Source organism: Arachis duranensis, chromosome 7 (assembly GCF_000817695.3).
Source record: "Arachis duranensis cultivar V14167 chromosome 7, aradu.V14167.gnm2.J7QH, whole genome shotgun sequence".
In the NCBI taxonomy this organism is placed as follows: Eukaryota; Viridiplantae; Streptophyta; class Magnoliopsida; order Fabales; family Fabaceae; genus Arachis; species Arachis duranensis.
Genome location: NC_029778.3, coordinates 74,973,554 through 74,985,254, shown reverse-complemented (window position 1 = coordinate 74,985,254; position 11,701 = coordinate 74,973,554). Strand labels below are relative to the sequence as shown.

Genomic DNA, 11,701 nt, shown 5'->3' with positions numbered 1-11,701 from the left:
TTTATTTATGAAAATTTTCGTTAAAATGTACCTTTATTTTTACACATTTTTTTTTATCAAACAATAACTAATAGCAATGGAAAAAATTTCAATTATCCTCATAGTAATAATTATGAAATTAAAGAGTAAAAATATAGATAGACAATTTGGAGACTTTATAATTATTAGTTATTGTTTGAACAGCTAATTATTATTAAAGATATCTGCAGAGTCACTGTCCTCATTTGGCTTCACATATTTAACCCGTTCTAAGAGAAATAATTAGACATATTAATTAATTATTAATTAAATTACTACTATTGATTTCTCTCTCTCTCGTTCACATGTATCCAACTTGGGAACACTGTTTTTCTTTTACTTAATTCCATACCTAATTGACTTCAACTTACCTAAATGTTAAGCTATTCATACTTTTATAATACTAGCTACTGTAATTTATTCAAATCAAATAAACCTTAAAAATAAAGTCAACTGTTTTTCTTTATACTAACTCATATTCAATAATTAATATTTATTAATACCGCAAATTGACAATTTTCGATTTGTGGAAGAAAACTAGTAAATCCAATTTACAATCAAACGCAAGAAGAACACGTATTTCAAGGTTTGAAAACGTATACTACTATTCATCGAAACACATATAATTTAGAGTTTTAAACCCTGCTATTATTTTATTTTATATGAATTTATATCTACTTTACAAAAACATTTTAAATTCATTTATTTTTATTAGTCTTGCATGTATATTTATTTATTTGAATAATAAATGGTTATTTTTCCATAATAATTTACATAAAATATGACTACTAGCAGGGTAGACATACCAAAAATTTGTCTACAATTTGTTGTGAAGACTTAAGTACTTAGTCCGTAGAAAAGCAGCATCATCAATTATATTTTATTTCTAACAACTTTTCCATGAAGAAGAATATAAGCTGGCAAGCTAAGGATCTTTTTGGCTTCATCTTTATATCTTTATACTCCATCTTCTATATACTAGTACTTTCTAGTTTCTATCATTAGTGTTATCTTCTATTTTTCTTTCCTTCGTTATCTCTTTCACTAGCCTCTTATCTTTCACCAAGCTGCCACCATCATCAATTTTTATTTTGTTTTAGGATACTTCATAGTTAGTGTTATAGTAAGGTTCAATAATTAAACTTTCAATTGAGAAGATTCATTTCCTAAACTTGAGATTATATTCTTCTTGCTTTGGCATAAAAAGAGTCACCAAGACTATTATAATAAGTAACATGAACTTTTCTCCTCTTTTCTACTTTTGGCTTCTTGCTTTTTGTTGCTTCGCTTTTTTGGCTAATGGAGCTACTCTCGTAGAAGATGAAGGTACGTACATATGTAGATGAATATAGTTTTTTTTAATCCAATATCATATTAGTAGAACTGCTTGATTCTGCAAGCTTGAAAAAATTGTTGTTTCATATAGTGTAGTACAGTTTAGCTTTTATTTATTTATTTTTAAAGTATAGTTGGTTTATAGCTGTTTAAAATATAGTATGAATCTCTAATTTACTTTTCATTTGTATTTTTATTTGAATATTAATGTATATGTAGTGGAAGTGATGAAAGAGATAGCAAAGAAGGTTGGGAAGAAGGACTGGAACTTCAGCGTGGATCCATGCAGTGGATTAGAGAACTGGAACTCATCAAACGCAGTTAAAGGAATGCTAATAAATGCAGTGACATGTGACTGCTCCTTTGCCAATGCCAATCTTACTGTTTGCCATGTTGTTAGCATGTATGCCTCTCAACTGATTATTCTGTGTGCTTTTGTCTCATCTTTTGCATTTCTTTTATACAAAGTAGTATATTATAATGGGTTATATATATATTATATACTACTATTATTATTAAGATAAATACCTTTATTGGCTTATGATTTTTTATTTGACGGAGACGCACACCTCAATCATACTTAAATTTTAAATAGACTTCTATTCATTAAAGAAAATGGACTAATCTACCTCTCCTACTAGATGATAAAAAATTGTCACTAATGTGTTAGATAAGAGTGCTATGTGTCACTCCTAAATAATTCCAAAGACTAAAAACTTTTTTTGTGTCTCTTCTTCTTCTTCTTCCTCCTCCTCCTCTGATTTCTTTTTCTCCGATTTCTCTTCCTCCTCTTTTTCAAAATTCCAACCTATAATATAGCTAAGCTTACCATACCCTTATGATTAACATAAATTCTAATTATATTTACTTACGATTATAATAATCATACAATCAATAATCAACACAACAAATACAATTAAGTTTACTAATTTCATCATAATTGCATAATCTAGGATTTGAGAGAATAATACTTAATTTCACTAAAGATCCACTACCTCAAAGTAATTAGATGGTAGAGATTGTGAGATTGGGTAATAGTGACTAGTGGTTTCTCTGGTGCAGCTTCAGTAACCAACAGCAGCAGCAACAAGATGGCGGCAGTGACGATTTGATAGCTCAGAAAAAATGATATACACAAGGAAAGTAAGATGCAGAAATGACGGCAGCAGCAATAGCATCGGCAAATCCGGTGGCATCATTTCTGTGGAGTCAGAACGACAACCACAATAGAATAAGACAGAACGAATGCAAGACAACTATGATGCAGGAGAATGGGGAGCAGAAGAACGACGGCAATTGCACACGTGGTAGAAACTGTTACAGTGTAGGGAGGCGGAAGCAGCAGCGAATGCTCATCCTCAAATCGGCAAAGGCAACAGCAATGGGAGACTGGGGAAGAAGTAGGGCACGGCGTAGGAATAGGAAGAAGAAAAGAGAGGTTGGTTCGATGATGGTGGTGCCGCGGTGATGGTAGTGAAGGTGAAACTCGATGATGATGGTGGTGGAGATGATGGTAACTAGCCAAAGAGAAAGAAGAAGAAGAGGAAGAAGAAAGAGAGGAAGAAGAGGAGAAGATAAGACGAGGATTTTTTTTGAGAGAGATTTTTAATCTCTATAATCACTTGGAGTTGGCACATCAGCTTCAGCCTGACACGTCACCCTTGCAACCGTTTGTCAACCGGTACCAGGGATTGATTTGTCTATTTTCTTTAATGAATGAGGGTCTGATTGAGGTTTAATGATGATTAAGGTGCATTATGTCTCACAAAAAAAAAGATTAAGGCTAAAGATGCTAACTATCTAATATTCAAGTTAAAAGACTTTAGATCCAAACTTTCAAAATAAAAAATATACTTTCTATAAGATATAATAAAAGACATTTAGAAAACAAATAAAGCAAAATATTTTACAAAGATTTACCCTATTACTAGAGTTTTTTTGCCTTGCTCAGCTAGGGTTTTAGGAGTAATGTTATCTGAGTGTATATTTTTGTTGAATGCTTACAGTATCATTATGGCAGCCTTTGTTGTCCTTCTTGATCATATTTCACGTGAACCTAATACAAAGGGGAATGAAATTATTAGATTTGAGGATGAAGACATCCAAGAGAATTTATCTAAATGCAGAAAAAGCTTGATTGACAGGCTATTGACGGATCAAAAACTCAATGCTAAAACTTTGGAGGTAGCACTATTCTCAATATAGAGACAGTCAGATAGATTCTAAGTTCAGGATAATGGTGGTAATATATTCTAATTTTTTCTTTAAGGATGAGGTTGATTTACTTAGGGTAAAAAAAGGAGACCATGGTTGTTTAAGAATTATACTCTGAATCTGAAGAGATGAAAAGATGACAAATCAATCAATGAAGAGGAATTCTCTCATGTTCCTATTTGGATCCAAATTTGGAGACTCCCAAAATATTGCAAAAGTAAAAAATTGGACAGAAGGATTGAAGGTACACTAAGAGAGGTTTTGGATGTAGGACTCTACTCTATGAGGGAAAAAAAAAGACCAGATAATTAAAGTCAAGATTAAACTAGACGTAACAAAATTGTTGAAGAGAATGATGAAGATTTCTGGTAGCAACAACAAGTTCATTGAACTGTAACTTAAATATGAAAGAATTGACAATTTTTGTCATTATTGTGGAAAAATTGGCCTTAAAATCAGATCTTGTAATGGCTATCTAGAAGAAGTTGTGGCTGATAAATAAGTGGAAGAGAAATGGGGACCTTGGCTAAGAATAGAGCAATTCGGGAGAGGGCTAGAGAAAAAAAGAGAATGTAAATCATAGCTCAAATTGAAGAACTAAAGATAAAAAAAACAGATCCAAAAATCAATGCCGGTGTGCTTACTTTGGAGTTTTACTAATCTTTTAATTTAAGATAGGAATTCCTAGACTAGAAAAGAGGAGGATGAAATGCAAAGTGTGAATAAAGTTCATAACCTTAGTGGAAATAAGGAGAATAATAATAAAAAAGAGTTGTTTTGGGGAAAATAAGGAGGGGTAAGGAAACAATATAACAAGGCTATTGCCGGAATTAAAAGAAGAATGGGAGGAAGTAAAAACAAAACAAAGATCAAGAAGCAATGTTTACGGGAGGTGAATAATGTTGGTATGGAAGAGGGTGGGTGCCCCCAACAATTGGCACCCAAGGAGGTATAAAGATACTAGTGTGAAACTGTCGGAATTTAAAAAAATTCCTGACAGTTCACAACATTGAAGGGATTCTAAAATTCCATTCCACCGAGATAGTGTTCTTGAGTGAGACTAAGAACAATACCTTGACTTTGAAGGGAGTTATGAGTAGGGGTGGCAATGAAGCGTGTTTTTGCCCTATTTGACCCGCACCACCCTACAATAACCCTCATCAAACCCGCCCCGCTTCTACCCGCGGGTAGTAAAAAGTTAAACTCTAACCTGCCCTGTCCTATTATTATTAAAATCTAACAAATTAAATTAAATTTTAAAATTTATATAACCATTATTATATACATAATATAAATTAAAATAAAAATTTAAATATAATACAATATTATTAATCATTTTGTTAATTATTTTATATATATTACATATATTATATATTAAAAATATATATATATTATATATACCGGGATGGGTAGAAGCGGATTTAACCTAAATCCGACCCCGCCCCAACCCGCCCTGCCCAATAACCCGTCTCATTAAAAACCCGTCCTGGTGCGGAGGCGGATAGGGACGGTGTGGGTACCCACCGGTTTGAGTAGTGTCGCCACCCTTAGTTTTGAGGAGATTGGACTTTTATTTGATGTTTAGTGTAAAGCATAATGGTCTTTCAAATGGTCTAGTAGTGACATGAAAACAAGGAATTCGAGTCCATATATTCACATACAAACTTTTTAATTCAATGTTCATTGGAAAAACAACAAACTCAAATGAATTAGAAAGTTCTTGTTGTTTATCTGAGTACATATGATTCTCAACGGGAGAAGAAATTCTCTGAACTACTGTAGCTACTGAAAAAATGGTGGACACTAAATTGTTATCATTTGGGACTTTAATTCCAAATCAGCCTCAACTGTACAAAGTTTCAATGATTTTATTAATGCGGGAGGTTTGATAGACATGAGATACGAATGGAAGAAATTTACTTGGCCTAATCGACAATTTGGAGGTAATTTCATCAAGGAATGATTAGACAGGACTTTGGTGACCATGAATTGGAAGGATAAATTTTCTGAGGGCTTCGTGATGTATCTAGATGATACAGGGTCTGATCATAGGCCTTTATTCATTTGCTCGCTCAGAATGAGAAGGAAGGAATTCTAAGCGAAGATTCCATTTTCAGGACTATTGGTATGAAAATGAAGAAGTCATCAATCCTGTTAATCAAGCCTGTATTGAGAAGGTAATTGGCTCACCTATGTTTATATTAGTAAGGAAATTAAAATGCTATCGACATTAACTGGTTAAATGGCAATAAAACTCTTCTTTTAACTCTAATAAGAAATTATAGAGTTAAAAACCAAAATTTCAGAAGAAATGGCTAATGGGGCTCATGCTGATGGTGTTGCTATTAGAATTTGTGAAGTTGATTTCGAGGACACTTGGGTACAAGAAGAGTGATACTAGAGAGAAAAATCAAGAATTTAGTGGCTGAATTGAAGTGATCACAATACCAAATTCTTTCACTCCAAAGCTCAAACTAGGAGTCAAATAAATAAAATTCATGCCTTAGAAGATGAGGAGGGTAATCAGCCAGACAAAGCAGAGGGTATAACTACTATAGCACAACACTACTTTGAAACATTATTTACATCCTCTAATTCACAGGAACCGATTGAAGTAATTGAAGGGATGAATTCAAAAATTAATTTAGCAACCAATCATTCTCTCACCAGGCTTGTTACAGAGAAGGAAATCAAATCAGTTGTATTCTCAATTGATCCTATCTCAGCATAGGATGACGACAATTTTAAAGTAAAATGTTTTTAAATTTTTTAGGAGACTATCAATGCATATTTGATTTTGACAGTTTCGAGTTTTTTTTCAAGAGGTAAACTTTTAAAAGCTTTCAATCATATCAATTTAATTCCTAAAGTTCCGAATACTACTACTATAAAGCAAGTCAGGCCAATAAGTCTTAGCAACGTTTTCTATAAGATTATCTCTAAGATTTTAGTTTATAGAATGCAGTCAGTGATGAACAAAGTGATTAGTGACAATCAGAGCGGATTTATTAAAGGGCGTTTAATCAGTGATAATGTTATGATAGCCCATGAATTCATACACTTTTTGAAAAATAAGAGGTTTGGCGAACATGACCTTGCATCAAAGCTAGATATGAGTAAGGCTTATGATAGAGTGGAATGGAGTTTTCTATGGCCAATTATGAAGAAGTTGAGATTCTGTGATAAGTGGGTGGACTGGATCAAAGAGCTAATGACTACAATGCCATATTCTGTTATTGTGGAAAGACAACTTCATGATTTTTTCAAACCATGCAAAGGGTTGTGACAAGACGACCCTCTATCCTCCTATCTTTTCTTGTTTTGTGTAGAGAGACTCTCTCATCTGCTCCACAAAGCAGAACAAAGATTGAAGATTTCAGGTTTAAGACTAAATCATAGGTGTCTGAAGATTAGTCATTTATTTTTTGCAAATGATTCCATCCTATTTAGCAGAGCTACAGATGATGATTGTCAAAACCTACTTCGAACACTGCAGATTTACGAAGAAGTAAATGTATAAGTAGTTAATCTGGATAAATCTTTGATTTTCTACTTTATTTTTAGTACGAATACTCCTAATTACACCTGAGACTATCTAGCTAACCTCCTTCAGGTTCCCCATGTTAGTAATCAGAATAAATACTTAGAGTTTTCGGTAGTGATTCACATATCTAAACGGGCTACTTTTATTTATATTAAAGATAAGGTTACTCAAAAGTTGCAACACTGGAAAAAGAAGCTTCTATCGTCGAGTGGCAAAGGGGTGTTAATCAAAGCTGTTAGTACGACAGTTTCAATTAACATGCTAAGCTATTTTAAGCTCCCGGATAATTTAATTAAAGAAATTCAAAAATCAATGCCACAATTTTAGTAGGGACAACAAGCCTAAGAAAGGAGGACATGATAGATTGGCTGGAAAATATCTTGCTAACCAAAGTCACAAGGCAGGATCAATTTTAAGAACTTCAAGGAATTCAACCTTACGATGCTAGCAAAACAAAGATGAAAACTACTAACAAGAACAAATTTACTCATCTACAAGGTGCATAAAAGTAAGTATTTTAGATACACAAATTTTCTAAGAGCTAAAGCAGGAACTAACCTATCTTGGGATTGGAGGAGTGTATTGGAGGGTAGTAACATTATGAAAAAAGAGATTCTATGAAAAATTGGCAAGAAAACATCAGTCAGAATTAAAGAAGACTCATGACTATGTTGCTATCACACCCAATCCTATTCACTATTCAAGCCATGTTCTAGAGTGTGTTTCAGAATTAATGCTACCAGACAGATCGTGAAATCAGAAAATAATTATAGAGATATTCAGCTCAGAAATTACAAAATCAATTCTTAGCACAACTATCTACTAAGAGGAGAATGAGGTTAACTGGATGAAGGAGAGAAAAAAGGTAGCTATTTAATGGATTCTGGGTACACAATTGGATTTCAACTCTTCCACCACCCAACTGAGTTTCTTCCTAAACGATGCAACAATAAGAAAATTCGGTCATCAGTCTGGAATCTTAGAACCCAGCTAAAAGTGAAAAGTTTCGTAAGGAAATTACTGCATAATGGCTTACTAGTGAAACTAAATCTCCACTCTCGAATCAGTAGCGTAGATCCCAAATGCGCAGTCTGCAACTTAGGAACAAAATCAACAAATTACCATATTTTGGACTGATAAATCATGATCGAAGCCTGGAAGCTTGCTAATCTCCCTCTCTTGCAACTTGGTGACGAACCTTGGCAACAGTGAATGAAGATGACTGAAGAAATTCGAAGTAAACCCAAGCGAAAGAGAACATGGATTCGGCAGCAAACCCCTCTTGGCAAGTTTAGAGATCTCATAATGAAGTAGTATTTAAAGGAAAGAGAAAATTCCCTTTGTTGATATTGAAAAACACACGAAGAGATATGCATAGAAGAAAAATATTCACTTAATTTCTTATAATTTTATTTTTTGAATAAATTATCAATTATGTCCCCAAATTTTAAGAATGCTGACAATAATAACCCTCATATTTGTTAACGACAATTATACTCTCAAAATATTTAAAAATGCTACAAATCTGTCCAACCGTGAGGAGAACCTTTCTCCATTAAACGAAGGTTGGTGATATGGCAGACAAAAATCCAACATGACATTCCTTTAGGTTTTACTCCATTTTTTCTTTATATGAAATTGAGAGACAACATTTTCTCCAATTTCACCCAAAATCAAAATCCTAACCATTGTTATGCATGGTAGAAGCAGAGGCATGTCTAACAATAATCAAAGGACACAGTCAATGAAAAATGGTAGCTCCGAAGGGCTCAAAGAACATGGGAGGAAGTCCTATGATGGGACATGCTCTTGTCGTCTTCAGGTGGTGGCGTTAAAGTCAAAAACAAAGAGAACCCCAATGATATGGTTTTTTAGGTGTCTTCTATAAAAGTTATGTATGAATTTACTACTTCATTTGTGCCCCCTTATTGAGAGTTGATGTTGATGGATGGCTTTTGTGCTGGGAAGACGAAAAACACTGGGTGTCGTTATTTTCAGTGAATGGACGAAACTAATGAGAAAGCAGTGAGGGTGGAGGAATGCTCTGAGAATAGCACACTAGTATACAATGCAAGTGAAGATTTGAAAGGGAGATTTAACCTTCTGCTTATCTGACATGAAGTGCCAATCAAATTGATTATGGTCTCCAATGTCTGTCAAAAGATATTCTAGAAATTTCTTCCAGTTTTTTCTTGTTTTTGCATCAACTACGTACTCCATATGCAACTGGGAATAGATGATTGTTGGCATCTTAAGCAACAGCTATCAGCAGCTGTCCTCCAAAATAATCCTTCAGAAATGCTCCATCAAGGCATAAGAATGGCCTACATCCTTGCTTGAATCCCCTTTTGCAGGCATCTAAGCAAATGTATAGGCTTCTAAACTTAGGCAACCCTGTAGGTTGTGGGGTTTTGCCCATATGACAAGTGAATCCCGGATTGGCCTTATGCAGCTCGTTTAGATAAGTCCTTAACTTCAAATACTATTCCCTTTCTGTTCCCTTAATGACATCCTTAGCCTTTTCCATTGTCCTAAATATCATCCTCTCTCCGACACATATATCAAACTCAACCTTGAACAAGTCTCGAGCCTTTCTATGGGACAATTTGGGACAGACCCTAATCTTGCTAATCAACCCCTTCGAAATCTATTTACAAGTGACTGACCTACTTTTATTATATGTGCATCACTATTATTCTGTGGTGCAGGTTCTACTCTACCGGATGGTTGGGGTCTTGGATATTTCTTCCTACGTCTCCTTCTCATGCCATCAACTTTTTCAGGATTAGATGGCCCCTCTTGATCTGTAACTTGTGTACCGTGATTGTCTTCTAAATTGGGAGACTCATTGGCAATTATTGCAGCTTGACTTTGATTAGGTAGCACCTCAATAGATCCGTCATTTTGTAATTTCTCATCATTCCCACCTTTATTCAATATTGGTTCACCCTCTTCTTGCTATTGTTCCTCAGGCTGTGAGGAAGACTCGTGATGTTCTTCATGATTTTTTAAAGGAGGTCCTCTTACTTCTTTGTCATCAGGTCCTCCAACCATTACACTAGCTTGATTTGTATCATCAGAAAACAAGACTTCATCAACATACTCTGGTTCAGCATCAATAGGATGCTCAAAATACAAGTGGACCCTGTTTTCATTCTTAAGTGCAACATCACACATCTTAACCACATCAGCATCCATTATCAGCACCCGTAATTCATTAGCTAAATCCATTCCTGGCTCCAACCAATACACTTCATTATACCTAGTATAGCCTAAATCTAGAAACAAACCTTCAATAAGGAATAGATTACATGTATCAACATGTACCCTTTTGACGTTACTCACTAACCCACCAGTATACTTCAGCACACCATCCTTATCCTTCTCTAACCAACCCTGATGATGATAGACAAACGTGATATGAATTGTCATATAACAAAAATTATCAAATAAGTGACAATAAACTAAATCAACACATCAAAACACTATAATCGAACCTCCATTTAAAAAAAATCAACTTAATTACCAATATTATGCAAACCCAATGAATTGATAATAACAAAAATAGAAATCTAAAATACTTACCCAAATTTTGGTTGTTTAATGGAGATTTATACACTGAGCATCAATGCCAAACGTTAGCCAAATGTAAACCTGCATGTGGCGTTGCTAATTCGAAGAGAAAAATGTGAAGACTAAAAGAGACTAAGACAAAAAGGGATGAACATCAAGAAACTATTCAATTTCGCGCGTTGTAAATAGTGATAGTCAAATAAGGTCTTTCATATAAGGTTAATTTGATCATTCAATTTGAATTGGGCAATTAGGGATTCATGAATTCGAGATAACGCTAAAATGGGATTGAATTCGAAAACATAATTGATAATTTACTTTTTTTTTTAACAAATGTAATGAATTTAGGTTGAACCTTCTAATTTTTTTTCTCTTGAGTTGTAGTGCATCTAAACCATTAATTTCATCTAATGAAATTTTACCTACCTTTAATTAAAAAAAAAAACAAATAAAGCAAAAAAAAAGTTAACCCATACATATGGCTATAAAGATTAATAAAAAAGGTTTGTAAACCATTTTAAAAAGTCAAATTTTCACATTTGGTAATAAATAAATTGATTCACATTAACTAACATAACTAGCTTAAAAATAATAATTTGTTAGCTTTGTTCGGTTGAAAAAGAAAATAAAAAGAAAGAAAATGAAGAGAAAGAAAATGAAGAGAAATAATGAAAAAAGTATATTTTTTTATGTGGTTGGACGAGAAAAAAATAAAAGACAAATTGAGAATTTAAATAATGACATATATATAACCTTATTGTATGATAAAATATATGTAAATGTCATATTTATTTTGTTTTAATTCAATTTCAAAAGTTTAATTTATATAAAATAATTTTATAATAAATACTAATATTTAATCATTATTACCATTTTGTATTCAATGTTAAGTTTGTCTACTTATTTATTTATTATTTTATTGTTATGAAGTCATGAGAATTATTTTTTAGAATTATAATATTAAATGATATATACAGTATTTTAATTAATTTTAGTTTTACAATCCCATTTTAATTT

At 33.2% G+C, this 11,701-nt stretch overlaps 1 protein-coding gene across 2 annotated transcripts in view; it reads left to right on the top strand.

Annotated features, from left to right (window-relative positions):
- Window positions 1-1,253: 1,253 nt before the first annotated feature.
- The window catches only part of LOC107459658 (probable leucine-rich repeat receptor-like serine/threonine-protein kinase At3g14840), a 48,292-nt gene continuing 37,844 nt past the window's right edge, over window positions 1,254-11,701 (top strand). Inside the window, exons 1-2 of one of the 2 annotated variants that reach the window (XM_021128267.2) lie at window positions 1,254-1,344; window positions 1,573-1,756. In XM_021128267.2, the coding sequence (XP_020983926.1) occupies window positions 1,254-1,344; window positions 1,573-1,756 (275 nt within the window). The remainder of the gene's footprint in view (window positions 1,345-1,572; window positions 1,757-11,701) is intronic. The other variant, XM_021128265.2, reaches the window with a different exon arrangement.